This window comes from Narcine bancroftii, chromosome 1 (genome assembly GCF_036971445.1).
Source record: "Narcine bancroftii isolate sNarBan1 chromosome 1, sNarBan1.hap1, whole genome shotgun sequence".
NCBI classification, from domain to species: Eukaryota; Metazoa; Chordata; class Chondrichthyes; order Torpediniformes; family Narcinidae; genus Narcine; species Narcine bancroftii.
Window position 1 is genome coordinate 356,274,252 of NC_091469.1, and position 25,964 is coordinate 356,300,215.

General features: G+C 41.4%; 1 protein-coding gene across 2 annotated transcripts in view; it reads left to right on the forward strand.

The window, feature by feature from the left end:
• The window catches only part of LOC138749915 (ATP-binding cassette sub-family A member 13-like), a 288,645-nt gene that overhangs the window by 73,859 nt on the left and 188,822 nt on the right, over positions 1-25,964 (forward strand). For both annotated transcript variants that reach the window (XM_069911960.1, XM_069911968.1), the window contains exons 13-15: positions 83-265; positions 5,782-5,975; positions 14,358-14,485. In XM_069911960.1, coding sequence (XP_069768061.1) covers positions 83-265; positions 5,782-5,975; positions 14,358-14,485 — 505 coding nt within the window. The remainder of the gene's footprint in view (positions 1-82; positions 266-5,781; positions 5,976-14,357; positions 14,486-25,964) is intronic.

Below are 25,964 nucleotides of genomic sequence, written 5' to 3' on the forward strand. Positions count from 1 at the left end.
GAAGAACTTTATTTTGACATGACATGACGTACAAAGTACTTCCTGAAGATATCATTTGTTTTTGTCTTGTGTTTTTTTTTAGAGCTTGTCCCAAAATGAACCCATTACATGTAGTGATCTTGCTTTGAAGCTGAAAGGAGTTCTCAGTTTTACAGAGGAACCACTTTTAACTGATGACTTAATATCTTTTACCTGTGGAGATCGCCTGCCCAGTGATTGGAACATAAGTGAATATTTTCCATCTATGAAGAGATATTTGAATGCCGTGAGTTGTAATTTATGCAGACAATTTAGAAAATAAGATGTACCTGTTATCTGTGGTTTGTTATTAGATTTTTTTTAAAGAAAGCATTCATAAAGTGTAACTCTTATCTATTGACGTTTTACATTCGGATACAATGGCTGAGAAAGTAAAGGTTCAGCTCCACACCCTCCCTATCTATAGTTCATTATCAATCAGGTCTTTGCTGTTGGAATTGACATCGTTTTAGGTTAATTTCAAATAATCTGTTGGGATATTATTGCAGTGGTGTAAAGAAGCCTTAAGTTGAATTCACAAGAACTTGCGAAATTTCCACTGTGCTACTATACATAAAAAAAGTTTTTAAAGAAAGCTTCAAATGTCCTCTTTGGAGATGATGTAGTTAAGAAGAATGACAACTTCTTTTTAAATTAGAATTAGTAAAGATCTTCCTCATAGAAAATTATGCTGAATGAAGATGATAATTTTGAATACTGGGGACCGTAGCATAGAAATGTAACTATTAGAGTATTAATCCTTAGATTGGGACTAAATATCACACTCAGGAATTTAATTTCAGTTAATTTATTCAATCTGAAATATAAAAGTAACAGTATAGTAGCAGTTCCTGTAAAAATTCATTTGCCTTCTTTACAACTTGTGTTTCTGTGAATAGTATTATCTTTTTGTGTTTCATGTTCTCATTTGTATCTTTTAGGGTAGGGTATCCACAAACTTTAATTGCTGAGCTCATTTGTTAAACTATAACAGCAAAACGTGGTTGGCTTTTGTATGTCTCCTCTGAAATGACTTTTAACAAGCCATAGTTTTGCAAACTATTAAATCAAAATGTGATAAAAGTCAACACAAGGACTCTGGTGGATTTAGAAGGCATGAATTCGAGTGGAATATCAATGCTCTAGCTAACAATCCTCATTTCCCATATCCCAGGAGAGATTAAGGACATTTCTGAAACAACTAGAAGACTAAAAAGCATAATTATAAGCAAGAACTTGTTTGAAAATAAAAAAAAGGCAAATTTATATTAGTTGTGACCCCAAATTCATCTGTTGCTTCCGAGGAACAGTAGGAAGTCCCTATGTTGAGATATAATTATTTATCTTTTAAAAGACAAATAAATTTGAATTTGAGTTTAGAATTATCTCAAATAATTTGATTTTTTTTTTAGATTGTGACCTTGTTGCTTGCCTTTGTGAACGTGCATAAATCTGCTTTCTCTCTCAGGGCCCATGGCTACAGTATTGGGTATTTGGCCATGAAGTGACGGTCTAGATATTATGATCAGCTTTACACAGACCTTGATCAGAAATGCACAAATACCTAACTCTGATCAAATGCTGGAATATTTTTCTACAGTATCCCCTTGGATCCTGCTGCATCATAAGATAACAGGAAACAGAAGCAGAAGGAAGCAAGCCAACTCTTCAGATCTGTTCCACAATTTCATAAGACTATAGCTGATTCAATTTTGGCCTTCTATTACTTTCTTGCTCTCTACCCATGCCCTTTGTGTCCCTTGAAGTTTAAATATCCACCAATCCTGCTTAAATATATGGTATTCAATGATTGACTAACAGATGTCTGGGGATGAGAATACCAAAGTTTCACAATGCTCTCAGAGAAGAAATGTCTTCTCACATCCATCTTAAGTGGACAATTCCTTAATCTAAAACTATGCCTTATGGTTCTAGATGACCTGATTTTTGGAAACAACCTCTCATTAGCTTGGTATCAGTTCCCTTCAGACTGTTAGATGTTTAAATAAGGCAATCTCTCATTTTACCAAATTAAACACAAAAACTTAGTATGCAAGTGTTTCAGGTAAACAACGAGGTCATAATACAAAAAAAAAATGGCGGCACTGCCGGAGCTGGCTGTAACAGCAGCGCTGCTACTGGGGCGGACCCACGGAGAGTGGGGAACAGAGACATAGCACTCCCATGGGGTCCAACTGGCCAGTTTGACTGCCGTCAGCTCTGTACAAGCTTTGAACAGCCTGTTAAAGGAGCCCACAGTAATTTTATTTAAAAACCTACGACCGTATGGTCTGGACCCAAGGTGGCGGTGCCTATGATCGGCAGCAGCCACAAATGGTTGCAGACTGCTAGGAAGCAGGGGATTGGCGCGGGGCACCAGAAAACAGGGAAACCATTCCCTGTCTGAAAAGGAGAAGCAGAGGAAATGACCCACGGGATGGTGACCACAGTGGTGGACCAGTGAGATTTTCTGCGGCTGAAGGACCCACACAGACAGAGGGCTGCTGGTGACTCAAGGCAATGAACACATGCAGGCTGTAGGCTGATGGAGACTGGCTCAAAACTGGCTGAAGGGGTACCAGGTATCGGAAATGGGATGCAAGAGAGTGCCAAGGGTGTTGAAAGGTTCCTAATAGTATCGGAGGTTTGAATCTGGAGCTCAGGTTGTCAATGGTTTGAATAGGTTTCTGTGTGGCTTTGGGATTGCTGGAGGTGAATCCACGGACGCTTGGTGACTCTGAGGTATTCTCTTTTGCTTCTCCTTCTCTGACTGTAAGAGGTGCTTCAGGCAATTTCTGCTAATGGCGTATCAGTCCGCTTTGGGGCAGACAAAAGCAATTTTGTGTAAATTAATAATAGTTTTGTGTAATTTGAAATATGCTTTTTTTTAAAAAAAAAATTCCCTGAAAGTATTTTTGAGGTGAACGACCCTCCCAGTTTCACTAAGATAACAGTTAAATTTGGAGACACAACTCAATCTCATCATATATGTACTTATATATACATATTTATATATATATATATACACACACAGGTACACGATCCTTTATCCGGAACCCTTGGGGTACAGTGTGTTCCGAATTTCAGATTTTTACGGATTTCAGAAAGCCCACCTGAATTGTGCTGCTGTATCCACCCACATCCCCTTCCAGTCACCTGGCCATCTCCCCCAACCGCGATCCCTTGGCTGCCCCCCCAATTGCTGGTCTCTTGGCCATCTTCCCCCGACCATGGTCCATCGGCCGCTTGGACACCTCCCCCTACCGGTGGTCCCTTGGCCGCCCGGCAGTTTTCCCTGACTGCTCGTCCCTCAGCAGCCTGGCAGTCTACCCCGGCTGCCTCCCCCGACCATGCGGTCCCTCCCCCCCAGACGTCTCCCCGATCACCGGTCCCTTGGCTTTCTCCCCCAGACACCTCCCCCGACCACTGTTCCTTGGCTGCCTCCCCAAACCGCCGGTCCCTCGGCCGCCTCCCCTGACCGCCGGTCCCCACTTGCCAGATTTTGGAGATTTCCGGATTTTAGATGTCCAGATAAAGGATCGTGTACCTGTATAAATGTGAGCGCGCGCGCACACACACACACACACACACACACACACACACACACACACACACACACACACACACACACACACACACACACACACACACGTGTGTGTGTGTATATAGATATATAGATCACATCAACTCACTTTACGAAAATTCGCTTTTACGAGGAAACCTGTGTTCACTTTTATGAAAGGTTTTGAATAGGCTTTTGCTTTTATGAAAATAGCCTTCAATAGTAATGAATGGGTCTTTACTTTATGCCATTTCGGCTCATGAAAGATTTCATAGGAATGTTCTAGTTTCGTAAAGTGGGGTATACTTGTCTTTATTTGCATAAATATGGAGATCAAAACTGCATGCAGTGCTCCATTTGCAGTTTTACCTGTGTCCAATGATGTTATATTAAAACATCCTTGGATTTGTACTCAATTCCTCTGATAGTAAACACCAACATTTCATTTGCCTTCCTTACTTGTGTTTCTGTGTACAGTACTATCTTTTTGTGTTTCATGTTCTCAGACTAGAACCCTCAGAATACCTAAGACTGCAATAGTAGAATCAAGTGTTACAAGCCCAGAGGACTTCAAAACCCAAGAACAATAGAAATTCACCAAGACATTGGTTCCTTAAACAAAAGCTGCTTTTAATTTTCTGTAAAATAATAACAAGTTCACACTTTAACTTGTTACTATTAACTTAACCTAACAACCCCTTTCTAATTCTAAGCGCACATGTATGTAATGAATATGTTCAGGAAAGTTCTTTGGTTCATAGTCCAATTTCACTTCTCACTCCTCCAAGTTCACTGGTATCAGGAAATTCTTATACTGTGCACAGAATTTAACATTTATGAGTTTTCACCAGGCTCTGGTGCTTAAAATCAAATGGTTACCGCTCAGGAAGGTTCTTGTTGGTTTCATGTTGCTTGTTGGACACACACAAACTGATTTCCTCCAAAGAAACTTGCCCCATCATGGGTTTTCCATATGATAATCTCTTCTTCCAGGTCACCACAGAGTTCCTCATTTCCTCTATTTCAGGAAAAACACTCTAGTCAGCCATTTCCTCTTGTAAGTGCTACAAGGGTTTTGAACAGGCTGAACTCAGAACTCACAAACCATATTCAAAATTAGGCTTTTCATCAAGCCTGCTAGCTTGCCATGTTGCAGCCTCAACTGCTACTGTAGAACTCAGAACTCAGTTCTCTCTCTCTCTCTCTCTCTCTCTCTCTCTCTCTCTCTCTCCCCCTCTCTCTCTCTCTCTCTCTCTCTCTCTCTCTCTCTCTCTCTCTCTCACACACAGAGAAAAATCCTTTTTGTTTTTTCCTCTCTCTGTTTGTAAAAACCAAAAACATCTCCCAAGGCTCCAATCTTTGAAAGATCTTATCAGTACTTCTAAATCTGGACTTTATTGCCCAATCACAATAGATCAGCATTCTTCATTGTTTCTGCAAAGCCAACCGGAGCCTAGCTTCAGGAAAACTTTTGCATTTTCAATGAGATGTCTTTTATGACATGTTACTCTGTTTGTGGTGACCTACTCCAAATCCCCACAATTTATCTCTTTTGAAGACATATTTATTCATAACCATAATAATATAACCCATAACACATGGAATAGCACAGCACAGACATGGGCCCTTTCACGCTGCCTTGATCCATTTGCCCATCTTATATTCAAATTCACTTGTCTGCATCAGTGATTTTCTCCCATGCTGATAACCCACCACCAGAAAATATAACTACTGTATACCCAGTCTGTTTATCTAACTTATTGGTAAATATTACAAGTAACTGAGGCTCCACCATTGAACCCTGTGATAGGCAATTACTGTACTGACTGATTCAGATTTACACTGTAAACATCATGTATCGTGCAGTGGTTATTTGCCCCTACGCATAAATCAGAAATAAATGCTGGCTGTGGACACACAGTTGAGATGTTATATGAACTGTTTAGTATTTAAACATTCTAAAATATTCTGAAACTTTGAAAACTTCTTAAAATTACTTTAACATGTTTAAATCTGATCAAACACTTAACAAGCCATTAAATAAATTTAAAAAGAGTGATAAAGAATGTTGTTTTAAATTAGTAAGCCATGGGAAACCATTAACAAAGTATTTAACATTACTCCTGCAATAAATGGTTCACTGTTTTTATTAAAGTCTGTAACCCTGTCAATAATCTGGTTTTACTACTTTAAATTTGCAGATGAAAACTGGTGTGTATCCAGATATTCAAGTCTCAGTTGCCGACATGAAGAAAGGATGGCAGGAGGTATTTGCAGCGTATGAGTCCCTCATGGTAGAGTCCATCTATGATTTCACAAAAAATATGACCATGACTTCTGAGCTTTGGAAAAATTTTGAATTTAGCACTTTTCAACAGCATCTCTTGTGGAACTTGTAAGTACAATGCAAGGGTTCTGGAATTTGTTCTCTCCTCTTACATGGTAGTTCATACAGGAGACATTTTTATCAGACTTCCAGCAGAGTTATTAAGGGATTAATAAAAATGAGGGAGAAATTCAGCAGGTCTCTCAGACTCCATTGGAGACAAAGATAAAATCCAACATTTTGGGCCTAAGGTATGAGTAAAAAACAGACAGGTACCTGAATAAAATGGTGGGAGGAGGGGGGAAGAAGGGGCAAGGGGAGGAGCAAGCCCAAAAATCAAGGCCATAGGTGGACAGAGATAGGAGGGCAGGAGGGAAAAGCTGAGAATTGATTGGGGGGGAGGGACAGATGGGGAGAATACAGAGCTGGGGAACGGAGATGGAGGGTAGGTAAAGAGAGAGAGATGGGAGGTTGGGAGCTTGAGAAAAGGAGACACGAGAACAAGGAAATGGAGAGATGAGATGGGATGGTGGGGTTGGCTGACAGAAACTGGAGAAGTTGATGTTTATGCCATCTGGTTGGTGGGTTCTCAGACAGAATATGAGGTATTATTCCTCCAATTTGCAGGTAGTCTCAGTCTGGTAGTGCATAAGACCATAGGCAGACGAGTTGGCTTGGAAATGGAGCAGAGAATTGAAATGGATTGCCACTGGTGGCGGGGGGGGGGACAGAGCAAAGGTCCTCAACGAAGCAATCTCCCAGTCTTCATCCAGCCTCTCTGATCTAGAGGAGGCCACAATGTAAGCACCAGGTGCAGTGGATGATCCTTACAGATTTACAAGAGAAATGTTGCTTTAATTAGAAGGTCAGTTTGGAGGCCAGTTTGGATGGGGTGTGGGTGCAAGTGTAGAGTTTCCTGCAGACACAGGGGTAGATGTCAAGGTGGTGGTTGGTGGGAAGGGACGAGTGAATGAGGGAGTCATGGAGAGGGCATCCCTGTGAAAGGTCCAGGGGGGAGGGGAAAATGTGACTGGTGGGAGATAACATTGTAAATGGTGAAAGTTGCACAGGATATTGGATCTGGAATGTATAAGGACAAGAGGAATCCTGTCCTCGTTGCCTCTAGGAGTGGAGGGGACCAGGGTAGATGTGCAGGAAATGGAGGATATGTGGGTGAGGACAGAATGGATGGTAATTATTAAAGGAGATTGGTGGACCTTTCAAATTCCATAGCCAACTCCATATCATGGTTCATAATTGCATGATTCACCCAGATTAATTTGTAACTTCCTTTCTTTCTTCACTAATTATTTTCCATTCCCTTATCCTTTCCTTAATGCTACTGATTCTCTCAACTACATTTGTGTTGATTCCTATCACTTTGAATTACCTTGCCATCTTTCACATTTGAGTCAGATTATACATTCAAATTGATATATAGAAGAGTCTAATTATGCCATGTCTATAAATCTAGAGATTGCTGAAAAATTATCAGATTTTGTTTGCATTAGCATCAGATATTCAAATTCTGTTTACTATCCTCTAGAAAATTGACTTGGACAAGATTGCCAAAGGGTTGACTTAGAAACACAGAACATTACAGCACAAGAAACAGGACCCTCAGCCCTCATAGTCTGTGCTAAACTATTATTTTGCCTTGTCCCACTGATCTGCATTCAGTCCATAGGCCTCCATACACCTCCCATACATGTTCCTGTCCACATTTTTCCTTAATGTTAAAAATGAGCCCACATTCATCACTTCAGCTGGTAGTTTGTTCTACACTCCCACCACTTTCTCCGTTTCCCCCTAGAGGTTTCCCCCTAATGTTCTCTTAAAACGTTTCCCTTCTCATCTATGCTCCAGGGAATAAAGGATGTGTTTAACCTGTTTAATCTTTCTCTGTATTTAGTTCCTGAAGTTCTGGTACCATCCTAGTAAATTTTCTTATACCCTTTTCTGTGGTTAGGTGACAAAAGCAGCACTTTGATTTATGAAGGCTAATATGCCAAAATCATTCTTCACAACCCTATTGTCACTTACAGCAAATAATGTATCTGTATTCCCAGATCCTTCTGTTCTACAGCACTCCTCAGTGCCCTACCATTTACTCTGTATGTTCTCCCTTAGATTATTCTTCCAAAATGCAACAGTTCACACTTGTCTGCATTAAATTCCATCTGCCATGTTTCAGCCTATTTTTCTAGCTTGTCCAGATCCCTCTACAAGCTTTAAAAGCTTTCCTCACTGTCTAACACCAACACCATCTGCAAACTTGCTGATCCTCTTCAACAAATTATCATTGAAGTAGATGACAAAAACAATGGTTCCAACACTGATCCTTGAGGTACACCACTAGTCACAGGCTACCCGTCTGAGAAGGAATCATCCACTACAACTCTCTGGCTTTTCTTGTACAGCCAATGTTGAATCCATTTTACTACCTCTCCATGAATACCAAGCGTCAAAACCTTCCTATCTAAACTTCCCATGTAGGACCTTGTCAAAGACCTTACTAAAATCCATGGAGACAACATCCACATCCTTTCCTTCATCGACTTTCTTTGTAACTGTAACGTGACTGAATAGAGTCAGAGACAAGTGAGGAGTACAAATATGCTTTTAATAGCTGGTTATGTGTGGCCTCAGTGGTCGGTGCTGGGGCTGCTGGGGTCACAGGCACCCCAAAGACCTGGTCCTCTGAAAAGGCCCCGCTTTCAACCGTGAGGTTGTCAGCTCCCAGTTGGGCCTGTTCGAGCACTTTCACCAGCTCTAGGGTGCTGGCCAAGCCTTTCTTCCCCAACTCTAGCAGTTGCTGCCTCATGTGCCTCGACTTCACTCCTGTCATGAGGGTGTCCCGGATTTGTGCTTCCTCTCTCACCCAGGCCGTGGCTGCTCTAGTGGCATTTTCAGGTCATAGTTCACAGTTCAAGAACATAGTTGTCCAGCGACTCACCCGGATGCTGCTGACATTGAGAGAGTTGGTGCCTCACCAGCCCACCATTCTGGGGCCTCATGTAGTGGGCCTTCAAGCCTTCTACGGCTGACTCATCAGTAGCACAGTCTCTGATGACAGCGTACTCTTTGGGGCTGACTTGAAGGAGAAGTGCCAATCTCTGGAGACTATCCGAGTTGAAGACGTCTTACGTGGCCGTTAGGTACGACTGGAAGCACTTCAGCCAGTAGGCAAATTCCTCCGGGGCCTCGGGACAGAGAGTCAGCTTGGAGCATGCTTGGCTTCAACAGGGATTCCACCCTGCTTCAAAATTAAGCTATTAAAATTGTAATGTGACTGATTACACTCAGAGACAAGTGAGGAGTACAACACACTTTTAATAGCTTACAATTAATGGCCAGTAGACACAATAGTCCTCAGGTGATTCTGAGGTAATGGGGGAAAAACCAGGGTTTATATTGGGGTTGGTGAGGGTGGAGCCAGGGGAGGAGCCAACCATCTGAATAATACATAGTGAATTACAGTTCACTGCAGTTCCCTCCTTGAAAAACTCTACAAGATTGGTTAAAAACAACCTAACATACACAAAGCCAAGTTGACTATTCCTAATCAGTTCCCGTCTATCCAAATTCTTTTATATCTGATCTCTTATAACATCTTCCAGTAATTTACCTACTACTAATGTCAGGCTCACCGGCCTATAATTTCCAGGGTTACTTTTGGAGTCTTTTTCAAATAACAGAACAACATGAGCTATCCTCTAATCCTCTTGAACCACACCCGTGGTGAAGGACATTTTAAATATTTATTCCAAAGCCCCTGCAATTTCTATACTAGCTTCCCTCAAGGCCTGTGGGAATATCTTGCCAAGCCCTGGGGATTTATTCCCCCTTATTTGCTTTTAGACAGTAAGGACCTCCTTCTCTTTAATCTGTAATGAGCTCACTGCCTGTTTTCCTTACCTCCCTTGAATCTGTGCCAGTTTCCTGAGTAAATACTGATGCAAAAAAAAAATTAAGATCTCCCCTGTCTCTTCTGCCTCCATATATAGCTGACCACTTCAAGAGGACTAACTAGACCCAAAACATTCACCTATATAAATTTCTGTCCTGGCTGAGCACAGCTGTAACATTTTCCCTGATGAGCAATACCACTCCTCCGCCTTTCATCTCTCCCACTCTGTCATATCTGAAACAATGGAACCTCATAACACTGAACTGCCAATCCTGCTTCTCCTGCCACCAAGTTTCACAAATGGCCACAATGTCATAATTCCATGTGTCAATCCACACTTTAAGCACATCTGCCTTTCCTACTGTATTCACTCTGGATCCCATCACCCTCCAAATCTAGTTTAAACCTCCTGAAGCAGCACTAGCAACCTTTCCTGCAAGGATATTAGTCCCCTCCAGTTCAGATATAACCATATAACAATTGCAGCACAGAAACAGGCCAGTTCAGCCCTTCTAGTCCATGCTGAACACTTTCTCCATCCTAGTCCCATTGACCCACGTCCAGCCCATAATCATTCGTACCTCTCTCGCCCATAATTTTTCCTTAAATATTAAAATTGAACACGCATCTATTACTTTGGCTGGAAGCTCATTCCACACCCACCACCCTTTGAGTGAAGAATTTCCCCATCATGTTTTCCCTATACGTTTCCCCCTTCAATCTCAATCCATGTCCTCTTGTTTGAATCTCCACCTCTCTCAATGGAAAAAGCCTACCCACATTTACTCTATCTATCCCCGTCATAATTTTAAATACTTCTATCAAATCACCCCTCAATCTTCTATGCTTCAGGGAATGAAGTCCCAGCCTGCTCAGCCTTTCCCTGTAACTCAAACCCTGAAACCAGGCAACATTCTTGTAAATCTTCTCTGCACTCTCTATTTTGTTGATACCCTTCCAATAATTCGGCGACCAAAACTGCACACAATATTCCAAATTTGGCCTTGCCAATACAACTTCAACATGACATCTCAACTCCTGTACTCAATACTCTGATTTATGAAGGCCAACATGCCAAAAGCCTTCTTCACCACCCTATCTACATGTGGCTCCACTTTCATGGAATTATGTACCAAAATTCCTAAATCCCTTTGACCACTGCACTCCTCAATTATCTACCATTTAACGTGTATAACCTTTGCTGATATTCCTACCAAAATGAAGCACCTCACACTTCTCAGTATTAAACTCCATCTGCTATCCCACTCTTCTATCTGGCCTATATCCCACTGCAAGCTTTGAAAACCTTCCTCACTGTCACAGCACCACCAATCTTCGTATCATCTGCATACTTACTAATCCAATTTACAAACCTATCATCCAGATCATTAATATATATGACAAACAACAATGGACCCAGTACCAATTTTTGAGGCACTCCACTAGGCCTCCAATTTGACAAACAATTTTCCTCCACTACTCTCTGCATCTCCCATCCAACCATTGTTGAATCCATTTCACTACTTTAACATTAATAATTAATGACTCAACCTTCCTAACTAACCTCTTATGCAGAACCTTGTCAAAAAAGTCCATATAGACAACATCCACATCAACCTTCTTAGTAACCTCCTCAAATATTCTATAAGATTTGTTAAACATGACCTACCATGCACAACCATGTTTACTACTCCTAATCAGCCCTTGTCTATCCAAATTGTATATTCCATCTCTATGAACACTCCATTAATTTACCTACCACTGACATCAGACTCGCAGGCCTCATGTTTACTTTTAGAGCCTTTTTTATAAAGTGGAACAACATGAGCTACTCTCCAATTCTCCAGCATCTCCCCCTTGGCTAATGACATTTTAGCTATTTCTGTCAGAGCCTCCTGCTATTTCTCACTAACCTCTTTCAAGGTTCTAAGGAATATCTTGTCAGGACCTGGAGATTTATCCACCTTTATTCTCTAAAATAGCCAGTCCTTCCTCTTCATTAATCTGCATATTTTTCATGACCTCACTACTAGTTTTCCTCACTTCACCTGACTCAATATTCCTTTCTTTAGTGAATATTAAATTTTAAAAAATCATTTAAAATTTCCCTCATCTCCTCTGACTCTTCACATCCCTCTGATCCTGGAGGTGCCCAATTTTATCCATCAATGTACCTGTAGAAACACTTTGGATTCATTTTTTATCTTGTCTGCCGAACCAGCCTCATATCTCCTTTTAGCCTTTCTAATTTTTTAATTTTTTTTGTACTCTTTATATTCCTCAAGCACCTCATGTATTCCCTGCTGTCTTTACCGATAGTGTACATCACTCTTCCTCCGAACCAAATTCCAAATACCCTTTGAAAACCAAGGCTCTCTGTATTTTCTAACCTTTCCTTTAATCCTCACAGGGACATATTGACTCTGTTCTCTCAAAATGTCCCCTTTGAATATTGTCTAATTATCTGTTGCATCCTTCTCATTAAAAAATTATCCCAGTCTAAATCCGTTTGCATCTCCTCGAAATTAGCCTTGTTCCAATCAAGAATCTCACCCTTCGGCCCAGCCCTATCCTTCTCTATAATTAACCTAAAACTAATAGTATTATGATCACGACCCAAAGTTCCCCAATCTCTGTCTCCTGACCTATCTCATTCCCTAATAGGAGATCCAATACTGACCCCTCTCTAGTCGGTTCTTCTATGTATCTAGTGCCGATGACAGAACAAATGTTAGAAGGGGGCATTAGCATATTAGAGGGGGGGCACAGTACAAAGTTCATAAACTCGTTCAGCAGGAGGAGGGTTGGGGGAAGGGGCTGTTACCATCATCCGCCCCTCCGTTGAAGGTGCCAAGAGCGCTGCTTTTATATGACATCAAGCGCCATTAGTCACTAGTGACACTTGATGCAGACTAATAATGTGGCCTAGGGCGGGTGGAGATTCGTTAGCGTGCCGAAGGGTGTTGGGACAGGTATAGTGAGCGATGGCCACGACTGTATGGGAGGGCACGGCACTTCACCTGGGGAGAAATCCCCATGGATGACCCCCCCCTTGACGCTGATCCTGTATGTCTATGTATCCTCTTATCTCTTCCCCTAAGTATGGAATTCCCTATGACTACAACTCATCTCTTCTCCTCCCTTTCCATAGCCACAAGACCAGACACTGTGCCAGAGACCTTATTGCCTTGGCTTGCCCTAATAGGTCATCCCCCGAACAGTATCCAAAATGGTATACTTGTCATTGAGGGGAACGGCCACAGGGGTGCCCTGAATTGACTGCCCATTCCCTTTTCCTCTCCTGAATTTGTCCTGCTTCACAGGTGTAATAACATCCCTGCAACTTCTGTTTGTCACCCTCTCATCCTTGCAAATGATCTAAAGTTAATCCAAATCCAGCTCCAATTCCCTAACTTGGTTTGTAAGCAACTGCAGCTTGATGTCAGCGGGATTACTGCTGGCTCCCCTAACTTTCTATATTGTGCAAGAGGAGCATTCCCATGCCTTGGCTGCCATTCCCACTGTCTATGAACAAGATTTAAAAAAAATAAATAAAAACCTGCCTTTACCTGGGGCCTTCCTGGTGAATCCTTTTTGTTCCTTGATAGGGTTGTCTTTACTTCCAACTCCTTTCATCGCATCAGCCTCTTCTCACCGAACCCTCAACTCCACCACTCTAAATATGGCCCGCTCCCACAACAGCCACTCACATGACAGCTGCTCCCATGATGATTCTTGGATAAACTAATAATCAAATCTAAGAAATTTAAGAGGGAATTTACAGCAAGTTGGCCAAATTTCTTTAAAATCTGAGAGTTCAAACTTTAAAGAAATATCCCACAAAGTAAATCATGGTAAGAAGAAGATAATTTTGTTGCATCACTGAAATGTTACCATTCAGCCATTCACGTATGGCATCATGAAACGCAGTATGGTGATCCTTCTCATTAGAGGTGGATTGTGGAAGTCTCTACAGTGGAAACAAAACAAATGAAAGGAGTTATTGAATCAATACTTACAACAGCTGAGATTTTCTGCATTAAAAATTTAACAAATATATGTCATAATGTGAAAATATAACTAATTTTTTACTTGGAGTTTCTTCATTTCATGCTCTCTTTCCTTTCAATTTTTTGTCAGGTGAAATACTCAATAGAAGGGCCACTGGGTGGGAAGTGGGCAGGGGTGTTGTGCTATTTTTTTTTAGGTGCTGGAGCTCACCAAACACGTCAACAAAATGGTACCAGAGTTGCCCCATGTGATGCTGGAGCAGCGCTCTGGTGATCTCCGGCAGCATTGCACCCCTGGAGGTGTGTGTGGTTTTAATGGGTAATCTGTGTTAATTGGTGTTTGAACAAGATTTGTCCACATGCTGAAGTGTGCAGTGGAATTGAGCTTCATCTTTAGCTGACTTTGAAAGCTGAGCATTATCAGAGTCAACTATGGCCCACCTAACCATCTTTAACTGGGGTTACTAAAAAGAAAGCAGCAGATTGTAATTTTTATTTTTCTGAATTTAATAATAATATTATTTATTCCAGAGCCTTTGATATGTTCGAGGTACAGGGGTATGCACTGGAGAGCACTAATTTATGGCCAAGCATAGAAAAATATATTAGAGGCATGTGCTGGGTGATAGAAAACTCCAACCATCCTCTTACAGGAAATGGTAAGTAAACAGATCGCAGATTAAGAATTTGAAGGCCACTTTTGCCGCTTAGGTTTTAGTAAATTTATGAATGTAAAGAGGGAAGTCTGAAAAGGGGAGGTGAGAGAAAGATGTTTTAACTAAAAATTTATTTAAATTTAAACCTGAAGCACAGTAAAAGGCTCATGAGCCTGTGCCCCCTAATCACACCCAATTAACCTACGACCCGGTACTTTTTTTTTGAAAGGTAGGAGGAAACTAGAGCCCCCGTGGAAAACCCATGCAGGCATAGGGAGAACATACAAATTCCTTACAGACAGTGTGGGATTGGAACCCAGGTCCTGATCGCTGGCGCTGTAGAAGCATTATACTAACCGTTATGCTAACTGTACTGCATCTGGTTTATAGTTAAAAATATGTTTGCATTTTTTAAGGATTAGCTTTTATTTAACAACATGGGACATGTTGTAGTGATCAGGACTCTGGCACAGAGACTGGGCCTTCGGCTCAGAAAAGAAGGAGGCAGAAGAAGAGAGCTATAGTGATAGGGGATTTGATATTTAGGGGAACAAATGGGAGGTTTTGTGCGTGAGATCATGACTCCTGGATGGTGTGTTTCCTCCCAGGTGCCAGGGTCAGGAATGTCTCAGATCAAGTCGACACCATTCTCAAGTGGGAAGGTGAGCAGTCAGATGTCGTGGTCCTTGTTGGTATCCATGACATAGATAAGAAAGGCGACAAGGTCCTGAAGAGGGAATACAGGGAGTTAGGAAGGAAGCTAAAAAGTAGGAGATCAAGGGTAGTAACTCAGGTTTCCTACCTGTGCCAGGCACCAGTGAAGGCAGGAAAGAGATATCTGTAAAGATTGTGGAGGCATTGGTAATGATCTTCCAGGAATCAATGGAGTCTAGCAAGGCTCCGGTAGACTGGAGGATTATGAATGTCACTCAGCAGTTTAAGAAGGAACAGAGGCCGCAGAAGGGAAATTATAGACCTATTAGCCAGATGTTGGTGGTTTGGAAGCTGTTGGTCAAGGATAAGATTGTGGAATACCTGGAGGTGCATGAAAAGATAGGCCCAAGTCAGCAAGGTTTCCTTAAAGGAAAATCATACCTGACAAACTTATTGCAAATTTTTTTTAAGAGATCACAAGTAGGATAGACAGGGGAGATGCAGTGCATGTGGTGTCAGTGGATTTTCAAAAGGCCTTTGACAAGGTACCACATATAAGGCTCCTCAACAAGATGAGAGCCCATGCAATTACAGGAAGAATACTTGCATGGCTCGGGCATTGGCTGGTCAGCCGGAAACAGAGCAGGAATAAAGGGATTATATTCTGCTTGGCTTTCGGTTACCAGTGGTGTTCCAGAGGGGTTGATGTTGTGGCCGCTTCTTTGTATTTTGTATATAAATGATTTGGATTATGGAATAGATGGCTTTCTGCCTAAATTTGCAGATGATACCAAAATAGATGGTAGGGGAGGTGCTGCTGAGGATACCAAAAGGCTGCAGAGAGACTTGGATCGATTTGGAGAATAGGCAAAGGGATGGCAGGTGAAATACATTGTTGGAAGGTGTACGGTCATGCACTTTGGTAGAAGAAATAGACGGGCAGATTATTATTTAGATGGGGAGAAAATTCAAAATTCCGAGGTGCAAAGGCACTTGTGCAGAATACCTAAAGGCTGATTTTTAGGTGGAGACAATGGTGAAGAAGGCAAATGCAATGTTAGGATTCATTTCTAGAGATTCATAACCTACAAGAGCAGGGATGTAATGTTGAGACTCTATAAAGCACTGGTAAGACCTCACTTGGAGTAAGTGCTGTGTACAGTTTTGGGTGCTGTATTTGAGAATAGACATGCTGGTATTGGAGAGGGTTCAGAGAAGATTTACTAGAATGATAACAGGAATGAAAGAACCATTATCAGCTCTTGGACTGTACTTGGAGTACAGAACAATGAGGTGGGACCTCATGGAGGTATTTGAATGGAGAAAGGACTGCACAGAGACGATGTGGCAAGGCTGGTTGGGGATTTTAGGACAAGAGGGCATAATTTCAGAATAAAAGGGCATCAATTTAATTTTAATTTTTAAAATTTAGATATGCAGCATGGTATGTCTTTCAGCCATGAACCCATGCCATCCAATTACACTCAATTGACCTACAATTCTTGGTATGTTTTGAAGGGTGAGCGGAAACTGGAGACCATGGGGAAAACCAATGCAGACACAAGGAGAATGGACAAGCTCCTTTCAGATAGCATAGAATTTGAACTTTGGTGTTAATCACTGGAGCTGTAACAGCATTGCACTAACCGCTATGCTAACCGTGCCACCCTCAAACAGAGATGCAGAAAAAAATTCTTTAATCAGAGGATCGTGAATCTATGAAATAATGCCAGAGGCCGCTGTGGAAGCAAGGTCATTGGGTGTATTTAAGGCAGAGATTGATTGGTATTTAATTAGTCGGGGCATCAAGGGTTACGGGGAGAAAGCTGGGGTGTGGGGCTGAGTCGGAGGATGGATCAGTTCATGATTAGAATGGCAGAGCAGACTTGATGGGCCAATGAGCCCACTTCTGCTCCTATATCTTGCAATCTTATAATCTACGGAATTTGTCTAGCATTTTGTTTTTACTAGAACGAGAGGGCAGAGAATAGAGCAGATGGTAGGAAGGTTGATACAATGTGTGGTGAGCTTGTGAGGAAGGACAGGCAGTGAAGGGAGTACCAATGAAATTATTTGGAAGGTTTGAAATGTGTTTATTTCAATGCAAGAAGTATGAGGAAAAAGGAGATGAACTTGGATTCCCATGGATCAATATGTGTGGCTGTTACTGAGACTTGGCTGCCATAAATAGAGGATTGGGTGAGGCAGGTACCAGAGTTTGGATGTTTAAAAGGGATAGGATGGGAGGTAAAAGAGGAATTACTAATCAAGGATAGTATCACAGCTGCAGAAATGAAGGAGGTTGTGGAGGGATCGTCCACTGAGTTAATGTGAGTGGATGTTAGAATCAGGAAAGAAGTGATCACCCTTTTGGGAGTACTCTGTAGGGCCCCCCCAAATAGTCCTCGGCACACTTAAGAGCAAATAAGTAGGCAGATTTTGAAATGGTGCAGAAATAGCAGTGTGGTTCTTATTGAAAGACTTCAACTTCCCAAATATTAACTGGCACTCCTTTCTGCAAGAGGGATAGAATGTGTCAAGTGCATCAAAGAAGGATTCCTGACACAGTGTGTGGATCAACTGACTAGAGGAGAGTCCATACTGGATCTAATACTAGGTAATGAACTCTCAGTGATAATGACCACAACTCCCTGATCTTTAGCTATGTACAAGTATGGGAGTAGGGGAAGGGTTAAATATGATGGGTTAAGTCAGGAAATGGGGAGAGTAAATTGGGACCAAATGGTCTCAGTGGGGGTGGGGGGGGGAGGGAAACTCAGAAGCAATGGAGAGGATGTTTGGAAACGACTTGCATGGGCTTCTGGAAAGATTTGTCCCAATGAGAGCGAGAGAAGGTGGCAGGATAAGGGAACTGTAGTGACAGCTAGTTAAGAGGATGCGGGAAGCCTACAAAAGGTTTAGGAAGCAAAAGACAGAAAGGGCTCCTGAGAATTATATGTAACTAGGAAGGAACTTAAGAAAGAACTTGAGAGAGCTAGAAGGGGGCACGAGAAAGCCTTAAGGACAACTCCAAGATGTTCTATGCATACACGAAGAACAGAAGGGAGACTTGAGAGAACATAGGTTAGTTGAAATATAAAGGTGGCAATGTGTCTGGAGGCAGAGGAGGTAGGGTATGGATATTTTTCTTCCCTAGAGAGAAGGACCTTTGTCAATGTGAGAACTGTATAGAACAAGCTTATGTGGTGGAGCATGTTGAGGTTAAGAATTAGAAAGTGCTGAATCTTCTTAAAAACATTAGGATTGATGTCCTGGGGACAGAATGAGATTTATCCCAGGTTACTACAGTGAGGGAAGAGATTCCTAGGGCATTAGCAATAACCTTTTTATTGTCTCTGGCCATAGGGGAGGTACAGGAGGACTGGTGGATGGCAAATGTGGTCCCCATTTATTAGGAGAATCCTGGGAATTAGAGACCAGTGAGTCTTACTTTAGCAGTGGATAAACTATTGTAGAGGATTCTTAGGAACAGGATTTATGAGTATTTAGAGAAGCGTAGTCTTCTCAGGGATAGACAGCATGATATTGTGAGGAGAGGTTCATGGCTCATGAGCCTAATTGAGATTTTGAGGAAGTAGCCAAAGAAATTGATGAAGGTAGGGTGGTAGATGCTCTGTGTATGGATTTTGACATTGTCTCCCCTGCTACTCATTCAGAAAGTCACATGACATGGGATTCATGGATCTTGTCTGTGTAATTTCAGAATTTCCTGCAGAAAGCAGAGGGTAGTAATGGATGGATTATATTCTACCTGGAGGCCAATAACTGGTGGAGTTCTACAGGGATATGTTCTGTGACCCCTGCTCTTTGTGATTTTTATAAATGGCCTGGATGATGAAGTAGAGGGGTGGGTCAGTAGGTTTTCAGATGACATGAAGGTTGGAGGTGTTGCGGATAGTGTAGTAGGTTGTCGTAGATTACAACAGGATATAGATGGGATGAGAGTTGGGCAGAAAAGTGGATGCATTTTGGATGATCAAACTAAGGGTGGAATACATAGTTAATGACAAGATTATTAACCATGTAGATTAGAAGAACAGAGGGACCTTGGGGTCCAAATCCATAGATCTCTGATGGTTATAACGCAGGTTGAGAAAATCAATGTCAAGATTCAAGGAACCAAAGACATTGCTGTAATTTTCATGCACTACTATTTTTATTCTTTTTTTATTTATGGTAATGTTGTAAGATGGTTATAATATGAATGTTTGCACTAAGATGCTGTCGCAAAACACCAAATTTCATGACTTGCCAACACTCCAAATGGTCCTAACGTTCACTATATACTTTTTCCTTAAATTTGACCTCCCAATGAGCAATGTTGGGCTTCATCTGTCAGGGGATTTACTTCAAGAGTGATGAGGCAATGTTGTAGCTCTATAAAACTCTTGTTAGACTATGCTTGGAATATAGTGTTCAATTTTGGTCTTCTCACTGCAGCAAGGACGTTGAAACTTTGAAGCGGGTGTAGAGGAGTTTTACTGCAATGTGGCCTGAATTGGAGAACATGTCTTTTAAGGCAAGGTTAATAGAGCTAGGGCTTTCCTCTTTGGAGCAAAGAAAGAAGGGAGGTGACTTAATCCAGGTCTATAAGATTATGAGAGGCATTGATATGATGGACAGCAAGCACCTTTTTCCCAGGGCAAGACTAGTAAACAAGGAGACACAGAGGCCATTTGCACAAGTGGAAGGGAGAAACATTTAGGGAAGACATCAGGGGTAGGTTTATTTTTCATACAGAGAGTAGTGGGTGCCTGGAATACATTGCCAGGAGTGGTGGTGGAGGCTGGAACAATAGAGACATTCAAAATACTCTTCGACAGGCACCTGGATGCAATAAAAATGGAGGATTATAACTGTGAGGTAGAGAAGGTTTAGTTTGTTGAGTAGGTTTGTATAGGTTGGCACAACATTGTGGGCCCAAGGGCCTGTACTGTAATGTTCTAATATGTGGACACTTACTCAATTCCAGTCTGAGTTAAATTAAGAAAAGTGATATGTTTAATGCAAAACGAGATTAAGTATATGCTTCAGCAATACTATCTATTTAGAAAAAGTGTTAATTCATAATATATGATCATTAGGAACAAAATGGAGATTAAATTTTACAGGCAGCTAATGAATGATGCATGATAAGAAAATTATGTGGCAAGAATATAAATGTGATTGAAGTAATTTATTCACATAAATGGCTCAAAATGAGTTGGTGAGAAGTATATATAATATAGAATAGAACAGATTAGGAATAGGTCTTTCAACTAATAATGCCTGCTCCACCATGGTGCTAAATCTAAAATTAAGATAATACCATTTAACTGCATATGATGCCGACAACTCCATTCCAGCATGTTCATATCCCTGCCTGACTACAATTTTAATTATCAGGTTCATATCTCCTTCCACTAACCCCCTATTAGTGTGTTCCAGGCACTGATGATCTCTATTTTTGTCTGACCTCTGATTCAAGCAACACTTTGGTGAACCACTGCTGCATCCTCTCCCAACCCTGTATAATACACTGATCAGAATTTGTACACAATTCTTCAAAATATTCCAAATGAGGTCCAATCAAAGTTTTATACAAGTGTAACGTGACTTCCTTAGTATTATACCCTATATAGGCAATCAGAACATTCACCTCATTTACCACCCTATTTATCCACCCTACTTTCAGAGGGTTATGGGCTTGCACCCCAAGATCCCTTTGTATGCCAACACTCCAAATGGTCCTAATGTTCACTATAAACTTTTTCCTTAAATTTGACCTCCCAATGAGCAATACTCATATTCATCTGGATTAAATAGAGGTCCCAGCACTGATCCCTGCAGAACACTGTTGGTCATGGACCTCCAGTCAGAAAATACTCCTCCACCACTACATTCTGTCTTCTATAGCCAAGTCAATTTTGAATCCAATCTATCAAATCACCTGTATCCTGTGTTTTAATCTTCTGGATCAGTCTGTCATAAGAGACCTTGTCAAGTGTCTTACTAAAAGTTCTTGTAGCCAACATTCAATTCCTGACCCTCATCAATCATCTTTGACACCTCCTCAAAATAACTTGCCCCACACACATGCCATTTTCCCATTTTCCACATATTTTATAATGTTTCTGTCCTTTTAAGCTGAAGTTCTTCCCAATGTAAAATTGGATCAGTCAATTTCTGTCAATTCACTTAAGTACTAGATATTTTTAAATTATTGACAGAGATTGAATCAAACATGAATGTGTTATGAGCTTCTGATGTTAACTCATTATCAAACATGATGTACACGATGCAAACAAAAAGGTCAGGTATCAATCATATGAATCCTGCTATGGCATTGTCTTCAGCTTCACTGACCTCTCACCCCCAATCGGATTATAATATCTTGCCTCTGGCAAAAAGGAAGCATTTATATGAGTTGCACCATCTGTAATCTAGTTTCTGCAGTTTTTGGCTTCTGAATACATTAATGAACAGCCTGATCATGGCAATGGACCTGAGCAGAATGCTCCAACAGCAAGGATTTCCATTAAACTGCACTCTTTTAATGCCTCCTTGTCCAATTTTCCCTTTTTATTCCCTCTCCCATTCCACGTCCTGAATCATCAGGTTCTCCATTCCTCCATTTGCTTAGCAGCTTGTGCAACTGGGACAGAAAGATTGCTCTTAAAATATGAAGAATACAACAGGATACAGATTATTTATAGAAAATGGGCAGAGACATCGCAGATGGAGCTTCATTCAGACAATTGCGATGCACTGCACTTTGGGACGTCAAATACAGGGTGTAAATATAAATTAGAACAGAGAGGAAGAGACATTTCTTCAGCTAGAGGGTGGTGATTCTATGGCATTTGTTGCTATAAATGGCTGTGGAAACCAAAGCATTGGGAAGATTTAAAACCAAGTTTAATAGCTTCTTGATTAGTAATGATGTCCAAAGACATGGAGGGCAGGAGAATGGGGTTTAAAGGAAAAATAAATCAGCCATGATTTGAATGGCAGAGCAGACTCAATGGGGTGAATGATTTAATTCTGCTCTGACATCTTATGGTCTTGTAGCACATAATTAATAGCAGGATTCTTAAAAGTATTGTTGTGTGGAGAGATCTGGGGGCTCAGGTCTGTAGCACCTCAAAACTGTCCATGCAAGTGGATAGGTGGCAAACAGTTTATGATATGCTTGCCTTCTTTGGGCAGGGCATTGAGTATAAAAGTAAGCCAGCCATGTTGCATTTATATAAAACTTTTGTTAGGTTGTATCTTGAGTATTGTGTGCCCTATTCTGGTTACCCCATTACAGGAAGAATATGGAGGCTTTGGAAAGGGTACAAAAGGATGTTGCATGGATTAGAATGTATGAGCTATGAAAAGAGGTTGGACAAACCTTTTGTTTTCTTGGTGACACCGATAGAAGTTTATTAAAATTATGAGAGGCATTAATACAGTAGATAGAATCTTTTTTTACCAGGATAAATTGTCGCATGCTAGACATCATGTATTTAAGGTGAAATGGAGAAAGTTTAAGGGATATGAGTGGGGCAAGTTTTTTTTCACACAGAGAGTGGTTGGTGCCTGGAAAAGGCAATGGTGGCAGCTGTTGCTATAATCATGTTTGATAGGCTTCTACATAAACCCATGAATATGCAAAGAATATGATGTGTATTGTGTGAAGCAGCAAAGTTTTAGTTTTCTTTGGGTATTATGTTAGGTGCAGACACTTGGGTGAAAGGTACTGAAAGGCCAAGAGAAAAAATGAGAAAGTAAAAATATATTAAAATTGGAAAACTGAATAAGATGTACTACACTGAGTTACTATATACTTGAGTGTGAATAAACAATTTAAATTGATTCTTGGAGACACAAGATACTGCAGATACTGTTGCCCAGAGCAAAAAAAAACTGTTGAAGGAACTCAGCATGTTAAAGCAACATGTATGGGGGCCAAGAAATAATTGACATCTTGGGTTGTGAGTAAAATCACAGAAATGCTGGAGGAACTCAGCAGGTCTCACAGAGCCCATAGGAGGTAAAGATAGAGAACTGAGTTTTCAGGCCTGAGCTCTTCTTCAAAGTTGGGTGGAGACCCTGCTACAGGACAGCGTGCAGAGGGTAAATTGCCAGTTATAAAGAGGTGATGGAGAAGTGTGGCAGAAACTGAGAGGCGAGGAGGGGCATAATGGGCAGATGGCACCAAAGAATGGGTGGAGTTGGGAGACAGCAACTGGTGGGTGATAGATAGAGACCTCTCAGTCTCAGTTTTAGGAGCTTAAGAGTAAGAATTACTTCACAAATCTTAGTAAGTAATTACTCTGTTGTTCCCTTGTAGTCTGTGCTAGGCTCCAGAGGCAATTTGTGTAAGCATCTAGCAAGTTCTTAAAAATCACAGAATTATTTGGGAAGGGTTGTGATGGTTGATAAATGAAAGAGTAGTGTGAATGGAGCTGTCTGGATGGAAATTTGAAACTCTCATGCCTCTCTTCACCTTTATATTTATGCATTATTATCAATAAGCATCTGTAAGTAAATCACTAAATTCTGGTTGAAGTAAAAACACAAAATGGCAGATAAGCTCAGCAGGTCAGTGTCCTTTTTGTTGCAAAGACAAAGATACATGAGCAACATTTTGGCTTGAGCCCTTCATCAAAGTCTGAGAAAATGCCAGCAAGTGTCTGAACAAAATGGTAGGGGGGGGGTGGGAAAGGCAAGAAATGATGGGTGGAAAAAGGAGGGAGGGGCAACAGAAATGGGGGAGGGTGTGAAAAGGAAGGACTGTGTTGGTGAAAGAAATGGTAGGACAGGAATGGGGTGGGGAAAGAAAAGGCAACCAGGTTTAATGGAAAGCAGTAAAGTCAATGTTCATGCCATGTGGCTGGAGGGTGCCTGTCATGATAATGAATAATAAAAAGTGCAGAGGAGGGCGTTACTTCTTTTCACCGCAGGACCCTCAGTTCGGGAAACATTTAAGACACTTTTGAATACTGGAAGAAAGGATGAGTACCAGAAAGCGGTAGATGCATTAAATACACACTATGTAGTGACACCGAATGCTACAATTCAACGCCATTTGTTTCGGAGAACGAGATAAGAAGATGGCCAGACATGACGAAACTATGCCAGCTAGCTGTTGGAATGAATTACATGCCAGCTGATTTGGACAACCAATTATTGGATCAAGTCGTACAGCACTGCAGATCAGATAAACTCAGAAGATGTCTACTGGAAAGAGGGAGTGAGTTGGAACTCACCGATGCTTTAACTATTGCTGCTGCATTAGAGGCTGTTGAAGGGCAATTTCATACCATGACTCTGAAAGACAACTCAAGCCAGCAAATTAAGAGGCTCTCACATCGCCATAATCAGCCAAGATATACGTCGACACAGGAAGTGGAGTGTTATCGATGTGGAAACCGAGGTCACTTTGGAAAAGACCCATATTGCCCGGCCAAAGGCAAAGTTTGCAGAAGGTGTGGAGGTAAGGACCACTTTGAAAAGAAGTGCAAAAGCAAGTCCAATGCAGACCAGAAGAGGAAGAGTACAACTTCCAAAGGCAAAGCCTGGGGGAAAGGAAAGTATCCTGGAAAGAAAGATACCATTCGCCAGATAGACGGGTGAATCAATTATGGTAGTGATAGATTACTACAGCAGATACTATGAGTACGTGGTGTTGAAGTCCACAACCACTGAAAAAACAATACAAGCATTAGCAGAGATATTCGCAAGATATGGATTACCTGTTATATTATACTCTGACAATGGTCCACAATTCATTTCAGAGACATTTGCAGAATACATGAAGTCCACAGGTATCCACCATCATAAAGTAACTCCAAAATGGCCGCAAGCCAATGGAGAAGTAGAGAGACAAAATCAGTCCATTGAAAAACGATTGAGGATTGCATACGCAGGAGGACAAAATTGGCGAGAAGCATTGCTATCTTATGTGGCTGTCTATCGAGCAACGCCTCATGCAACCACTGGAAAAAGTCCTGCAGAAGCATTTTTTGGGAGAAAAATCCACACAAAAATGCCAGAAATAAAGGAAATCCGAGACGACCAGGAGATGAGGGACCACGATGCTGAAAAGAAAGGTGCAGCAAAGCTGTACACAGATTCGAAACGTGGAGCCAAGTACTCAGACATCATGCCAGGAGATAATGTTCTAGTGAGGCATGAAACTGGTGGTAAGCTAGACACACCTTATTACCATCAACCCTATACTGTTGTATCCAGAAGTGGCAGTATGGTGACAGTCAAGTCTCCGACTGGAGTCCTGTATAAGAGAAATGTCTCAGGTGTAAAAAGGTACCAGTCCAGAGATACATCGAGCGAAGAGGTTGAAAGGCCAATACGAGATGCTGAAACTGAGAGACCTGATGATGTTCCAGAGGCAGTTACCAGCACTCCTGATGAAGTGACTAGAGCGCCAGAAACACCCGAAGCCGTGGCGAGCAGTATTTCCGACGCTGAGAGTGAACAACTGAGAAGCGACGACAATATCGCAGGCAGGCCGAAACGAAACCGGAAAGTGCCCAAATGATACGAAGACTTTGTGCCATAGTTTTAATAAGAACTTTGGGACAGTATTTTAATCTTATATCATAAAGTGCATGTATGAGTGCTGTAGGAAGTAAATTTTATGTAGTTGAGTTATAGTATTACCATTAGTTACGATGTTTGTATGTTTCCGAGGGATATTGGTAAGTGAAGGTAAAGTTTATTTCTGATTAAAGGAGGGATGTCATGATAATGAATATGTATGAGATGTACCGGAAGTCACGTGGTAAGAGAGAGAGATAAGAACACAAGCAGGAGAACA